The 17,293-nt window shown below is 33.6% G+C and overlaps 1 protein-coding gene across 4 annotated transcripts in view; it reads left to right on the top strand.

The window, feature by feature from the left end:
• WAC (WW domain containing adaptor with coiled-coil) overlaps positions 1-17,293 on the top strand; it is a 44,336-nt gene that overhangs the window by 23,799 nt on the left and 3,244 nt on the right. For all 4 annotated transcript variants that reach the window (XM_026710099.2, XM_026710100.2, XM_026710098.2 and 1 more), the window contains exons 8-12: positions 5,033-5,272; positions 8,586-8,705; positions 13,361-13,509; positions 14,243-14,361; positions 15,890-16,064. In XM_026710099.2, the coding sequence (XP_026565884.2) occupies positions 5,033-5,272; positions 8,586-8,705; positions 13,361-13,509; positions 14,243-14,361; positions 15,890-16,064 (803 nt within the window). The remainder of the gene's footprint in view (positions 1-5,032; positions 5,273-8,585; positions 8,706-13,360; positions 13,510-14,242; positions 14,362-15,889; positions 16,065-17,293) is intronic.

The raw sequence follows: 17,293 nt of genomic DNA, 5'->3' as shown, positions 1-17,293 counted from the left end.
AGAGTACAGGGCCCAGTAATGGAGTTTGTGAAGCCCTAATGGATCTCCCATTTTTATTTTGACAAGAAACCATTGGTGAGCATTCTTCTACATAGTTGCTACATTACCCAGCTCACACATAATTGTATATGATGAAGTGTGAACAGTCTGTGGTGGTAGTAATTAATTTATTCTGTGCTTAAATCAGTTGATACAACAGTATGTTACATCCAGTTATAGTCTTATATAATAAAATGCCTCTGTAATAAGAGGTCTGTGGCCTATGAGTCCCAAACCTTTGGACTGCGGATTGGCACTCATCTACAGACCGCCAGGAACTGAGTTGCAGAAAGAAGGGAAGCCCCACCCACTTAGATGCAGGATAAAGGCAGCATATGAAATCACCACCACCCGAGTCCGCAAGAAAACTGTCTTCCATGGAATCAGTCCGTGGCATCCAAAAGTTTGGGGGCTGCTGCCCTATAATGACAGTAACCTCTACACATTCAAAGTTATAGGTGAGAATCTATTTTGAAGCAAGCTTATACTCCCCCATGAAAAAGTAGCATTTTAATGGTTATTAAAATTTTGTAGTGCTTTGATTCCAAGTTAAATATCTGTTCCAAAGATCCAGAACTAAACTGTGATATAGTGATTCAAATATAAGTAAAACTAAATAACTGACTTTATAGTCAGCTTACACACAGAAATTTATCAGACACCAGCAAATCCTTCAAATATTGGATATGCTCATAAGTAAAGCATGTTGTGTGAACAACATAAATTTATAACAGTGAAATCTGCATACATTACTTAAATTGAAATAGCATATTTTAACCATTTTAAAGGCAGTTGAACTGTTTTAGATTGGGGAGACCTGCAACTAACAGCCTTGAATTTAATGGGATGATCAGAGTTGAACATTATACTATGCTTTATCCATTGATCAGCTTAAAACGGGAAAAACAAGGGAATAATTTCATACCTAATCCGAAATTGTGTCTGGTCAATTAGAAATGACCTATACTGTGTCAAACAGAATAGGTAGAGACAGGTGAATAAATTTGAAAGATGTCAGTATATGCATGGTGGTTGAATTTACAATACAAAATCATCATAGAGAAAAATTACATAAACAAAATAAGGGACTCCACACTGAATCTGGAGGAACTCCTGTAATTTTTTTTTGTAAATTTTTTTTATTTTTTATATTTCAAAAACATCTCTTTTAGTGAACATGGTTCCAGGTTTTCACATTTCCATACAAATATGACCTTGGTTACATATTCATTTTTCACATTTGATTTCATATCATTACATTTCATATTTTTATACATTTTCTCAAAAAATCTTATATTCAAATTTATTTTATGTAAATAGTTGTCATATCTTCATATTCATAATACTTTATACTTTTATCTGTCACATTTGAAATTTCATCGCATATTCTTATTTAATTATTCCAAAAGTTCCATCTTAATTCTAATAATTCAACAGATTTCCCCTTTAATTATAATTTGAGTGTACCACCCCTTTATCTTATACATCATTTAAATTACAATATAATCATGATAAATTACAATATAGTCATTTTTAATTATCACCTTAAGAGTCAATAAGAATAATCTAGCAATTACATAACACACATATATTTTAAACTAGATTCCGCATGGTATTTTCCCCTACAATTATCTTAAATCATATATAATTTCAAATAAATTAATCTATTCAGTTAATCATAAAAACTGATGTTACTCTTTTTATAACAATCATGATTCATTTTAATTATATTCTTAAATTTATTAAACGTATTTAGCATACTTTACCATGGTTTCTCTTTATCACATTTATTCCATTTATCTCTGTATGTAATTGAACAATAACAAGTAGTCTAATGACAAAAGGACATCAGTTCCAATCTTTTCATTTTAAAAATCAATATTTTTCTATCTTCTATATAATTTTTTACTTAAAATGCATTTATATTATACCACATTACCTTGCAGAATCCCCTTTCTTAATCCTTACCTACCCATTATCTCTTATCTCTCTTGACTAAACAATTTTTTTTCATTTTTGTACAATTTCCATATTTCCTTATTTCCTTGTCCTTTCTCTTATTATTTCCTTTTTCTTTCATTTTTTCCCCTCCATTTCTTACTCCAATTTTTATCCCCTTCCCTCTTTAAATTTTTCTTCTGTAATTCCCTTTTCTCCATTTTCTTTGTTTGGCTTTCAAAACATTTCTCTTTTTAATTGCCTCCCCAAATCTCCAATTTTTATTCCCATTCTTTTTCTTCTTTGCTTTAATGTTCGTTGCTCCATTTTTCCATTGAAGCTGGCTTCTTCTTTGATTACCTCCTCCCCTTCTGGCACTCCTTGTTTTTCATACTCCAAAATTGCCATTTCTAATGATTGTAAGATGAAACAGCACGACTCACCTCTTTCATGTAATATTTCTTTTATGTTTCTTAATTCCATTTTTAGTTCCATAAAAAGTTCTGCCATTTTTAAACACTTCTTTTGTATTTTCTTTATCCTTTTCTTTAGTCTTTAAATCCAGAGCAATTGTCCACTAATTTAATTCAACCAGCATTTTTGATGTTTATTTCCAATGATCATCTTCTATTAAGTCCTCTTTAAGTTTTTTCCAAGTTCATCCAATAGTCCAATATCTCTAAATTTAAATTTATGCCAGAATCACCAAACAATCCCAAAGTAAATTCTTTACACTTATTTCTTTTATTTTGGTATTCTATGTTTTCATTTTTCACTTTCCAGGATTTCTGTTTTGTTGTAACTAAGTTTCCCTTATTTTGTATCAAATTCCACTTTTAAAAGAACCAGGCATTTTTTAAAGAGTCACTGAAATTTTCCTTTTACCATTAGGTGGCCCTCTCTTTTATATCCAAGTCCTCCCCTTTTTCCCTCCCCTTTTCTCTGTTTAGAGATTTTAAATTTCAAAAATCCAATGGATCCAAATATCATACTGTTCTTTTTTTTTTTTTTGACACATTCAAGTTCAGCTTTTAATTATGCGTATTTAGTGCCAAAATCATATATTTGTCCAATTTAAAGAAGTATTTTCTTCTGGCTTTCTCCTTGAATTTAGCTCTTTTCAAAGTTCAAAGCCACTTTCAGCTGTCAATTCCCCCCCTCCCCCCTACCTTTTCTGGTTACCGCTTTTACTATCTTTCTTAAAAATTTCTTAATGTCTTAATTCCAGGGTTTCTTTGTATCCAAATGTTGTGCCTAGTTAGCCCAGTCTTTACACTGTCCTCTTCTTCACCGCTCCAGAACGATCTTTCTCCCAGTTAGCTCTCCTTCTTCAGCGTGGCCATATTGACCACCGCTACAGCCCGTCTTCGGAGGGAGTATGCCTAGCCAGGGAGGGGAGATGCGGCTCCCCTCAACCCTGCTGGTGGTCTCTCCCTTCTTCACCGGGGTGGTTCTGGCTCTTCCTGTCGGAGCCCTCCGATGGGAAGAGCACGGATCAAAGCCTTCCATAATTGCGGTCTTCAGTCTGTCGGCGAAGGAAGCGCAACTGGAAGACTGTCTGGAGGAACTCCTATTGACAGTGGGAAAGCTCAGGAAATGAAACTCTTCTACATGTTCTGTAAAATAGGTTTACCTATTCGGCCAAAGATACTTAACTACTAATGTAGTAAGATTTGATGATCAGAATTGCAGCTTTAATAGCATTAATACTAATGATAAATTTGCCCTGGCCATTAATTAGATTTGATAGGGTATCCTTCATAAAAGTGTGATTGAAGTAAGTTCATATGGTTATGGAGGAAATGAAGCAAGTACTTTGAAATATTTAATGAACCTTAGAAACATGGAAAATTGGTGGCAGATAAAACCTAATGGTCCATCAAGTCTGGCCCTTCAGTTTTTTAATTTTTAATCCATTTTTTAAATTTTTTTATTTTTTGTTGGATGATGGGCATGTGCTTACCTAACCATGTTAGGATAGCTAATGATGATTGGCCCACTACCTACACTAGGAGTTGGTTCCATACTTCCAGTATTCTCTGTCTGTGAAGTAAAACAATCTAACCAATTCCTATCAGTTTGAGGTTGTGTCCTTGTGTTCCTGATTTTTATTTAATATTGAAAAGACACCCTTTTAGAATCTTATTCATATCCTTAATATATTTAAAGGTTTGAATCATGTTCCCCTTTCCTTTCTGTCCTTCAGGCTGTACATATTCAGTTCCTCTAATTTTTCCTGATATATTTTGACTCTCAAACCTTGAAAGAAAGACCTTTCTTTCTGCCCTAGGAGAGAAACATTTGCCTCTTCCTAGAATTAGTTCATTTCTAGGAAGAGGCAAATGTTTCTCTCCTAGGGCAGAAAGAAACTTTCCAAGTGGGAGGCGAGTGTCTCATCTTAGTGAAACCAAGAGATTTATAAACTTTCAAAAAGGCAAAAGAGCAAAATATTCAATAAAATAACTTATTTTATTGAATATTTTGCTCTTTTGCCTTTTTGAAAGTTTATAAATCTCTTGGTTTGCTCATATTTTATGTATTTGCTCATGGTTTGCTCATATTTTATGTATTTAAAGCTTTGGTACTATCTGATCAAATGAGCTTCTGTTTTTATTTAGTCAATGATTTTATATAGATACTGCTGTTCCTTGATGCTATATTCAGATTAGGTTGTTATTGCTTTCTGCTTGTATAAATTCATTGTCATGCAATGGGTGTTTTACGTTGAACGTTAATTCAATTACATTATTTTCTTTGGTTAACTACTTTAAGGAAATTAAAATTCAGTCGTGAAAATTTTAGAATAGTAATTGACAAATTGATAATGTGTCAAACTATTTTTTATACCTCTCCCTGGAGCACTTATAAGGTAGCAGAAGAGGCACAAATAGTGACAAGAGGTCATATTTTGGGGAATGCAATTTTATTTCCTTAAAATCTAACTCATGGTGATACCTTATGAAGGGGTGGGGATCCAATTTTCGATAACTGATACATGGTAGGTGCCAGCAGGTTTTTTTTTTTGAAAAAACAACTTTCTCCCCCTCATTTTCAGAATCTTTGGACAAGTCTCTATCCCACACCTGTACAACTCCTTCTACATCATCTGCTTCTGGATTAAATTTATCTTCTGCACCGGCTTCATCTGCTTCTACTGTCCCAGTTTCACCTGTCTCACAATCACCAATTCCTCCATTACTTCAGGATCCCAATCTCCTTCGACAATTACTGCCTGCTCTTCAAGCCACCTTGCAGCTTAATAATTCTAGCGTAGATATAGCCAAAATAAATGAAGGTAGGTTGTTTTTTTGTATTTTTTTAATTATCCAAATGTATTGATTGGGGAATTCTACTTTTATATAGAAGATACAGTATTAGAATAAATTAGTATATAAATTAGTCTGGTTAATTATACTGTGTATTACTTAAGATAATGCTCTATAATACTTGGAAACAGATTTTGAATCCAATATTTCCAGAGGAATTGTATGAAAGTGATCAGAACTTAAAGTTGAATCCTACTTTTGATTATCTTACAAAAAACACTTCTTCGTATTTTTTCCCTCTTAAAAACCTAGTGTCTATCTTAAAACATTAGAAATGGCCAAGGGTCTATATATAGCCATTATTTTACTTCTCATTTTTGCTAACTATATCTTCAAGATAAATTAATAAGTCTGTTGTCCGTGTATTATCCAATATCTTTTTAAAGCCACCAAAGCTAATAACTACTATATATGTTGATGAATTCAGAAGATTAACAAATATATAGACCACTTAATATCCTGCACATAAATTTTGCCTGCTTTTCATGTACTTCTGTCAGTGTCATTGGATGAATCTAGTTCTAGTTTTTTTATGAGAAAAAAAAAACTTCCTATCCCCTTTGAACCTATTTTAATCTAGTATGATTCCAATAAAGAAGAAAAATAAGAGAGCTCAGTGGAAGTTGGCATGGCTGCACAAAGAACTCACTGATAAATTGAGAGACAAAAAGACAAGTATAAAAAAATGGAAAGAGGGGCACGTGACTAAGGTAGAATATCAGCAAATATCCCAAACCTTCAAATACGAAGTCAGGAAAGCTGAGGCTAAAAATGAACTAAGGCTTGCAACAAAAATCAAAACTAACAAATAAAGAAAACAAAACAATAACAAAAAGTAGCCCGCCACCAACCACCTTCTTTCAACATATAAAAAAAAAGTCAAGGAAACAATTGGACTGTGAGAGAGAAGGTGATAGGGAGAAAGCAAAACTGCTTAACTCATTTTTTGTACCTGTCTTTACACAAAAGGGAAAAATAGTCCAATGCTTCAAAAAAAACCTTTGCAAAATGCAGATTAAGAATGCAAATCAAAATAACCAAGAAAATGGTAAGAGAACACCTATTCATCTAGATCAGGGCTGTTCAACTTGCGTCATCACTGCGTCATCATGCGATGTATTGAGAGTATTTTTCCCCTTTGCTAAACCGGACATGGGTGTGGCCAACACATGATGCATCTGCCCATGAGCTGCGAGTTTGACAGCCCTGATTTAGATGTTCAAATCACCAGGATTCTGAAGGAATTGGCAGATGTGATTTCAAAACCAGTGGACCATATTTTTCAAAAGATTGTGGAGTACTGGGGAGCTACCATATGACTGAAAAAGGGCTGATGTAGCTCCGATCTTGAAAAAAAAAATGGATCCAGGAAACTACAGACTTACGTGCCTGTGGCATCTTGCTCAATACTAGTAACTGGAAGGGGGATTTTGGAATCTTTGTGGACTATCATTTATTTACATATCAGCCAGCACTGTGCTGCAGCTGCCAAAAAAACAATGCAATCTTAGGTTGCATTAATGGAGATAGAATCAAGATCACATGAAATGTTAATACCATTTTATAATGCCTTGTTACTTGGAATATGGCATTCCACACTTGGAATATGGCATCCAGTTTTGGTCGGCATAATATAAAAAAGATATTGAGACTCAAAAAAATTGCAGAGAAAAACAATAAAGACGATTAGGGGACTGGAGGGGACGGGGTGATACAGTAGCAGTGTTCCAATATCTAAGCGTTGCCACAAAGATGGGGTCAACCTATTCTCCAAAGTACCTGAAGACAGGACAAGAAGCAATAGATGGAAACTAAACAAGGAGAGAATCAATCTAGAACCAAGGAAATTTTCCTGTCAGTTGAAACAATCAGTGAGATGACTTCCTCTAGAAGTTGTGGGTGTTCTTTTAAAGAAGAGATTGGTCAACATTTGTCTGAAAAGGTATAGGGTGTCCCGCTCAAGCAAAAGGTTGGACTAGAAGACCTCCAAGTCTTTTATTTTATTCTCTTAATCACCTTTCTTCCAAACTAAAAAGATCCCTAAATAGTTTTCCTCATTGGGAAGGTATTGGGATCATTTTGTTAATTGACTTTTTCATTCAGAGAGTGTCTGAGAGCATATGACTTTAAAATAGTTCAGAGAGAAGCATTTGCAACTGAGGATCAGGAAGTGTTGAAATATTACTATACATTATTATTACTATACATTATTTGCTCTCTTTACAAACGTTCTATTTCTTCACTGATGTTGGGTAGAAATCTCGGGTCTCTGATGTGTATATGTGCTATCACTGCTAAAATCAGGTCAGGTTTTTGTAACATTTTCTTTGTATAGTAGATTGTTTGACATCAGTTTAATAGAAAACTAAGCATTTTAGATGAGGAATATTTTATTTCATATTTTCATTTTATAAGTTAACAGATTGGAATTATTTACCCAGGAGTAATCACCATTGAATTCAGTAGGACTTATTTCTAAATATAGAAACAAATAGTCCTCAGCTTACAATCATAATTTGAACTGGGAACTGTGTTGCTAAGTAATGTGGTCAAAAAGCAAAAAAAAAAAAGACTGCTCTATATTAACAATGACAGTTCCAGTTATAGTATTTAAGTGAGGCATGCACTGTTAAACATGATGTCATGTGGTCACAACTTGCAACTTCCTGCCAGCTTCCCCATTTATTTTGCTTGTTGGAAACCATCAGTGAAGGTCATAATTGGCAGTCACATGACTGTTACAGGCATTCATGCATCATGTGACTGGAATGCTGCAATCATCAAAATTGTATACCAGTTATCAAATACCTGAATCACAATCACATAACCACAGGGATGCTGTGATGGCCACAACCTGGAGAACTGGTGATAAATATCACTTGTTCAGTGCTTTGGTATCTTTGAACAGTCGCTAAACAAGTTATCATTTACCAAAGACTACCTGTGTTTGCATCCTTCTGAAAATTAATGAATCCTAATAACAAGTGAATGATCTTGATCTTTCTCAAATTTTGGGGAATAACAAAGGGTAGTGAGATAGATGATACCATACTACAGTGAAGATAACAGGAGAGAGAACCAAAGCAAGTTTTTTACTAACTTGAGAGACCAATCAGATATTTTCAAGAAGAAACTACTAGTGACATGTATATTTAAGCTTTCAGTAGGAGAGGGAAAATCATTGTGTCTATTCAATTACTAAGTTTATCATAAATGTATACAACAATTTAACGTGCATTGGTTTAGAGAATAACACTTCCATAATTTTTATTTGTATATTAGTTCTTACAGCTGCTGTGACACAAGCTTCTCTACAGTCCATTCTTCATAAAATTCTCACTGCCGGACCATCTTTTAATATAAGTTCTCTGATTACTCAAGCAACACAGCTTTCTACACAAGGTAATCTGGATGCTTCTTGTTGCTATCTTTGTGAAGTTGTCTTGTATTTCATGTGAGCTTGACCGATGAACTATAATTACCAAATTAATGAAATGTTACTTTCTAGTGAAGTACTGTTTGTATCTATGTATGTTTATCTGAGGTAAATTGTGGGAAATGATCAATCCTCTTATAGCATCCAGAATAAATATATTCAGTAATGGAAAGGATAACAGTGTATTATTTTATGCAATAATTTTATCCAACGATTGTCCTACTGATTATCCACTGACAACTAAATTACCATTTTCCAAACTGTTTGGCTTGATTTGCATTTGTGATTATATTATTTATTACCTTTTAACGTTTTGTTTTGTTCCATATAATATTTTGACGGGGAATACTTAAAATTAATATTGAGCAGAGAGTCAGTTTGATGTAAAGGCCGAGGCTGGAAACTAGGTGGATTCTGGTTCTGCCTTATGCACAAAGCCAACTTGGTGATTTTGAGCTAGTCAAATATTCTCAGCCTAGGAAGAAAGTAGCGGCAAATCACTCTTGATTTGGCAAGAAAACTTAATGAACTTTGTAAGCAATTAGCAAGAATCAAGATTCAAAGGCACAAAGTATATTTTTGCCTTGTACTAAAGTATTTTGAATTTCGTGTGTCCTAATAATTTTGTTGAATAATTAACAATTAGGGATAAAATAAATTCAAAGAACAGAGCAGGCCACCAGAGGGCCCTAGTTTGTTATAAATGCCTCATACTTTGTGCCCATGCAACCTTAGAGTTATTAGGTATTTCAAATTAACGTTACCAAATACAGAATAATTTCTAGAGAAGACGTGTTCTGTGTACTTTATTTAGAAATAAGAAACACTTTTATAATTTAAAATAGGAATAAAAATATTAGACTTAAAAGTTTGACTTAGTACAACATGAAAACAAAATTAATCTTCGTGCAATTTCCCAGTTATTTGTTATATACCCATTTCTGTCAGAAATAGAATATAGTCTGGAAACAGAGATTTCCTTCATTTCAGTTAACTGGACTATTCCAACTTCTTGGAAATTTCCAAATATTAATTGGAGTTTGTGGACTACTGATGCTGGTCTTCTCAGCATCAATTCATAATTTCTGACGTTCTGCTTGTTGTTTTAAAAGTATCAGATCTTTTCTAAGAAGGAACAGTTGGGTAATCTCTGTGTGTCCAATGGCCACACCCTGCTTGTGAAGATATATATCCTGTCTTGGATCTGTGACATGTGTAATATAGGTCAATTTTTGGTTATCATTAGAAATCCTCTTTAACATTGCAATCAAGACTTTCTCTGTATGTGTAATGGGCTTTTTGAGTAACCTTGAGAGACAGCAGTCTAGACAATGGTCAGATAAGCAAAATCTGAGTCCAGTGGAAATCTGAGTAAGCACCTCAGAGATGGCCCGCATAAGTTCTCCAGAATGTAAAAAGAAAAAGGCTTGGAAAATTCTATTTCTCTAACATTGTAATACAAATGGTACTAACGTTCATTATTGTTGAATTTTGGTCCAAGTCTACCTCAAAGGGCTGATGATATGTGAAAAATATATCTGTTCAGAGGTATATGCAACCTGGCTGGACCTGGGAAGGTCACAAATGGTGATGACATGACCGTGGGATGTTGTGACCATTCTAAGTATAAACTGGTTGCCAAGCGCCTGGTTCATGAACAAGTGACTATGGGGGCACAGCAACAGTTAGAATATGAAGGACCAGTAATAGATACCACTTATTCAGCACAATCACAACTTTGAATGGTCACTGAATAAGAAGTTATTAACTGAAGATTACTTGAAAAGTATATACAACATTATTAACAATATAGCTTCAAGATGAATAATCATATTAAAGAATAATGAGTCATGGAAAGTGATATTGTAAACAAAATAATTTGAAAATACTTTGACTATATTGTTGAAAGGTTTTCTCCTTGCCATTTTGGCAAAAAAGTCATACATGTTGCACACTATCCTGCCCCAAAAACTAATTTAAATGACTCAAACATGATCTATTGCTGCAAATCAGTTTAGATTTATCCTTCCAATTTTGTATACCATTATATCAGTCAATCTTTATGCCCTAAAAATCATATTTCTACATATTTTCATAAATTTAAATTACTAGGAATATAGCTATTCATAACACAGAAAAAATTGATTAAAAACCTTGTCTCCCCTATTTATTTCAATCCTATATTGGCAGTTACAACTGGCTCAGACATGTGAATTACTGTTTCTATGTAGATGTCCATTTTTAGGCAATTGCACCAGCATATATATCAGATTGTATCTGATTTATATTATGTTAAGAAATGTTCTTTGTATCAATCTCATTTTAAAATAATAAAGAAGTAATTATTAAAGTGATTTCTCCATAGGTTTACCAGAAAATTTAAGCTCATTATTCCACAGATTTTATAATTACTATCAGATTCATACATTTCCTTTAAAAGATTTCACTTTAGAAGTTCTTCAAAATTAAAGCTATTGTGAAAAGTAGAAATAACATATGTACCAATTCAACTAAATAATTAATACTTTAGCTCACCAAAATTGCAAGAAGCATTTGAGAAATATATCAGCTTTGTTTTATTGTTCAGTTTGAAAAGAATGTTAAAATAACTTCCATGGGGTTGAGTTGGTGCCTAGCAATAATATAGGACAGTGATGGCTAACCTTTTCGTCGTCACATGCTGAAAGCGCGTGCATGCGCATGCATGCCTGTACCCATAATGCAGATACCCGACAATCAGCTGGCTTGCAGGAAGGAGGCGCATGCTCAGCGGATCAAATCCAGGGCAATGGCTTGCGTGCCAGCAGAGATGGCTCTGCGTGCCACTTCCGGCACACGTGCCAAAGGTTTACTACCATGGATATAGGAAATCCTCTTAATGTTCCTATTAAAAGCATCCACTTTAATTAAACCAGGATTATCCAATATTGTTAATATTTTCATAAATAAATTTTATATACATACCTACCTGTATATATACATATCTTGTATCATTAAGTACAGGAGTCTCAGTACTTGTAGGATTTCAGTCGGCCAAATAATAACTGAAGTCAAGCCAAGTCATGTTTATCTTACCTCAAATATTCCATTGTAATGTTTTATTTGCAGCAAAACTAGAGAGAAATTCAAATTTACCAGTTGAAAAAGGTCTTAAATCAAGATAAGCAGAGGAGATAGAAGATAATCTGAAGTCCTTATTATAACAATCCTCAATTTACAATTATTCATTTAGTGACAATTCAAAGTAAAGTGGCATTTAAAAAATTACTTAAGATTGTTTTTCATATACTTTGCAGCATCCTCAAGGTCACATGATCAAAATTTGGACTTTGCAATTGGTTATTATTTATGATGGTTGTGGTGTCATTGGTTCATATGATCACCTTTTGTGACTTTCTCACAAGCAAAAGTCAATGGAAAAGCCAGATTTACTTAACTTATTAACTCATCTAACAACGGTGTTGCTTAATAGCAGAAATTTTGGGCTCAATTGTCATAAATCAAGGACTACCGATACTTCAGGTTTGTGCCCAGATTTTCAATCTTGGTACATACTGCCTATCGCTCAGTGTTTTGAGTAGATGAGGTTTGTCTATCTCTGTTTTATAAATATGGTTAGTACACTTATATATGCAAGAAGAAATTTGATATTTTTATATTGTGTGTGGTCCTTAGTTTTTTAGGTTAAACTTAGGAGATAGCTCTCATAAAAAGCTAAGCATAGATCAGTGAATGCATTTGTCTGCTTATTTATTTGCTGCAATTTATGTACTTCTTGGTTTCCCAATGTCTTGAAAACAAATTACCTATATATTACTAAAACATTTATTGTCATAAGTTTTAAACTGGTTGAAACAATGCATCATAGGATAATAATTTTTCAGCTGAGATATTCCAAATGGACTAACTTAACTTATAAAATCTGGGATACATGGCTTCTGAGGGAATGAAATTTGGAGGAGTTGTGGCTGCTTCAGTGCTATGAGCTGCTGATCATGTGATCTTCATTTTCAACATTCTGAGACAGTTTCCCATGTCTCTCAATCCTCATTTCTTCCTATTCAGTAGCAGCCTTAGGCTTGCAACTTCATTCTGGCTTTCCCCTATGACTTTTTCCCTGCAAGCTTTCTACAAGCAGAGTAAAAGGAGAAACCAGCAGGAATTCAAAGGAGAGGAGATAAGGAAGGAAAGGTTTCTGATGCTCCATACTAGCTTCCACACAAAGGGAACTCAATAGGAAAGTTGATAGAAAATCTCTCCTGCTCCCATTGCTTTTTAGCCCTGAGCATTCTGTTTCTTTACTTAGTTAAGAAAATATTATTGAAACTGACTAAACAGGACATGAGTTATCTAGTTCTTTCTAAATCCCTCTTATTGTTGCGGCACAAATAGCTGTGTGTACCTTGTCAATGTCAAATTTTCGTTCTTTGATGAAGTAAATTTGCTGCTTTGTGACCATAAAGGTTCATTGATTGATGCAGTAATACCTCCTTTGACCTTATTTTTGTTAATAAATATAAATTTATTTATAGGGTTGCCTGACTTAACTGTCATAAAAATACTGTTTCTTTACAAATACTCATTCAAGAACAATAAATCACTGTTATGATTTTATTTACAGCTCAGCCATCTAATCAGTCCCCAATGTCTTTAACATCTGATGCTTCATCACCAAGATCATATGTATCTCCAAGAATAAGTACGCCTCAGACTAACACAGTTCCTTTGAAACCTTTGATTAGTACACCTCCTGTATCATCACAGCCAAAGGTAAGTTTTAATATTGTAAGAATATAACTCTATTATTGTTAGTTTCCAGTAGGTTCATGGAATCATAAATCATCACATGCTGGTTTATACTTGTAGTTGACAAGGATACCCAAAACCTTTTTTAAAAAAGTTGCTAACTTGGTCTTCCACATTGTATGCATATCATTTAATTTTTCTTACCCCAGTGCAGGACTTTATATTTCCCTCTATTACATTTTATTCTATCAATTTCAGCATATTATGTCTAGATCTTGAAATCTCTCAAAAGTTTCACCACAATGTCATCTGCATATTTTAAACATTCTCAACAACATTTAGTTGATAACCTTTGACAATGGTTAAAGCAAGGTTGTTATATAGATTCCAGCTGACTACTTTTTGTGTTCATGTAGCTTCTCTAGCTAACATTGAATCAGTAATTATTCAGACCAAATAGGTCTTAATTGGTGATTGAATGAATGTTCCTAAGGCTTTTGTATTCCCAGTATGCTGCCAAAGAGAGCTAAACAGATGACTTGCTACAGCAAACCAAGAAATCATGATGTTAAACAGCTCTTGCTGCATTTAGGTTGCTTATCAGAATGAGTCACATCATCTCAGGACAAGTTTTATTTTGTTACTGATTTAGCTAATAGTATCATATAACAGTAGGGTTATTTTATTCTGGCATAAATATTGATGAAGGACATTCTGTTGAACAAATGTGGATATCTAATCAAGTTTTGAACTTCAGGTTACTACTTCAGGTATTAAGCAAGGACCAGTTTTACAGTCAACGTCTCAGCAGCCTGTGGTTGCTGACAAACCACAAGGTCATGAACCTGCTTCTCCTCGAAGTCTTCAGCGTTCAAGGTAAATTTACATTAGTGAAGTATTGATTTCATCATGCATTGCACTAGAAATGTTGATTATATTATATACTCATTTTGATGGCATGCTTTCTCATCTACATATCTTACTCAGGGTTTTTAAATTAAAGTTTGGATTATGCACTGCAAAAATAATAATTGTTAGATGTTATATTTCTTATTGGAACATTCTGTTCTTAGAAGAAATAGCTCGCCTGCAGACTACTAATCATATTGCTAAATGTACAATTTAACTACCAGTATCTGTTAACCTTTTTCTTACAAGGCACAAATTGGCTTGATGAACAGGGGATCATTAAGCTGGACCTAAAGAAAGGAATTTGTCTAAGTGCTTTGTGCAGTCTTATATTAAACATTTGGATTCTATTGAATCAGAAACATTTTCAGCTTTGAGCCCAAATATTGCTAATTATAAAATGCAGAATGAAAATACACTGAATTATCAAATTTATAAGAACAATTTCATTTGTTTCCAAACAATATAATAAATGTTCAGGTTCCACTTTTATTTGGACAACTACATAGTTGAAAATATCAGAGAACTATGTAAGATTTTAAAAATATGATAGAGGAATATTTTCCTTGATTTTTATAAAAATAATTCCCATCACCTTCATTCTATAGTAAACTGGGTCTAAAGTAACTCATGAACACAAACTTTGTTGTACAACCTAAGAGACAATTTGACTTAAAAACATTTCAAAGAAACTACACCTCTTATTAAGCCACATGTTTTACCTTCTCCTAACTCTTTCTCAGAGAAAGAAGGTGGATGCTGGAGTTAACAATAATAAATATGTACCCTCCAGACAAACAGCAATTTGATAGATGGTAATGTTTTTTTTCTTATATGTAAGTCGAGATAGTTTTCTAAAACTGCTTTTTTGGCTGCTGTTTCTGTTTCTTTTAGTATCAATATTTATATAGTGGTGGCGCAGTGGTCAGAATGTAGTATTGCAGGCTAACCTCTGCTCACCACCAAGAGTTTGATCCTGACCGACTCAAGGTTAACTCAGCCTTCCATCCTTCCAGGGTTGGTAAAATAAGGACCCAGATTGTTGGTGGCAATTTACTGACTCTGTAAACTGCTTAGAGAGGACCGTAAAGCACTATCGAGTCTAAGCACTATTATGATTGCTATTGCTATGGCACTCCAATTCAAAAAGCTCTAAATGGAATTAAAAAAAAACAGTATTCTTCAACTATTCACACGAAAGATGTATGTAAAACAGGGTATACAATAAACATGTAGTCTAACAACTTTTATTCCTTTGGTGATTCTTTAAGTTTAGTCAATGTTTAAAATCAACACTTTATTATTAAATTATGTCAGTGATTGTTGAAATAATTCAGTATAACCTGCATAAGTTTGTGCGTATACATTTTAATATAAACCCATATCCATTAATGGGTGGCAGAGTAGTAGGAAAAAGAAATATATTACAGATAGAAGATTTGAAAATTATATGAATTAATGTGACAGTGACACACTTCTTTCTTTTCTTTTACAGTAGTCCATCTCCTGGTCCAAATCATACCTCCAATACAAGTGCTTCAAATACAACAGCACCACAAAATGCATCTGGACGGCCTACGTGTTCATTAACTCCTACACTAGCAGGCCATTTCAATGAGAATCTTATAAAGCATGTCCAAGGATGGCCTGCAGATCATGCAGAAAAGCAGGTGAATATACATTCAGTGGTTTTCTTGTGTGTTATAGATCATTTCTGTTAGAATTTTTGTGTACAAGTAATCCTCGACTTATGACCACAATCGAGACCAAAATTTCTGTTACTAAGCAAAGCAATTGTTAAATGAGTTTTGCTTCATTTTAAGACCTTTCTTGCCATGGTTGTTAAGTGGATCACCAAAGTCAAGTTGTTAACATGGTTGTTGAGTGAATCTGGCTTCCCTATTGACTTAGGTTGTGAGAAAATGATCATGTGACCCTGGGACACTGCAAATGTCATAAATATGAGTCAGTTGCCAAGCATCTGAATTTTGGTCACATGACTCATGGGGATACTGCAATAGCCATAAGGACAAAAATGGTTGTACATTACTTTTTTCAATGCCATAGTAACTTTGGACGATCACTAAAAAAACTCTCTCTCTCTCTCTCTCTCTCTCATTTTATCATCAGATAAAATCTGATATGTGTATGTATGTGTGTGTGTGTGTGTGTATATATATCTAATAAAATCTTTAAGCCCATACTAATAATAGAATCATATAATTGCTGTGTTTGTATGTAATGCTATATAATATAATTTAGTTAAGTAAGAATTATTGGATAATAATTGGCTGAACTTCCATGAGACAGAAACAAACTAATAACATGATGTTATCTAGTTTGGGTATGCAAGAAAAGTACTAAGCTCTGAGCACCAACAATCCCTCATTTTAACCCTAAGCTGTGATTATTGAAATAAATTTTGATTCAATGTAACATGAACCTAGTTAGTATATTTCATAGCTTAATATAAGTATTATTAGCTAAATCTTAACCATTTATTTTTAGCATTTCTCAAATACTAAGCAGGATTATGACATTTATCAACATTTGTACTAAAGGTCCCACTTTGAAATATTTGTCCTAAATTGGTCTGTCATTTCTCTGTGTGATAACTTTAATAGTTTTGCTTTCTCTTTCTTATCTCTGCATTTCACATTCATCTTTGAGCAATTAATAAACTGATTCTTAATTTATTTCAAATGTACCTTAGGAAGTCTTTAATACTGTTGTTAGCCAAGTTTTATTTCGTTTTAAGCTGTAGGCAGATGCCATCTTTATAATTCTGGGTTATTTGCATGTGTTCTTTTTTTGTTGACTTGGTTTAACTTCCTTTTCCTTATTGCATGAATATTGACTTGTTTTTAGATGTTTAGTAAGCATTTAGGTTTTTCAATAG

The sequence above is a fragment of the Pseudonaja textilis genome, chromosome Z (assembly GCF_049901715.1).
Source record: "Pseudonaja textilis isolate UNSWEBS1 chromosome Z, rPseTex1.2, whole genome shotgun sequence".
Lineage (NCBI taxonomy): Eukaryota > Metazoa > Chordata > Lepidosauria > Squamata > Elapidae > Pseudonaja > Pseudonaja textilis.
The sequence above is the reverse complement of the archived record's forward strand: the minus strand, read 5'-3'. Positions and strand labels throughout refer to the sequence as shown.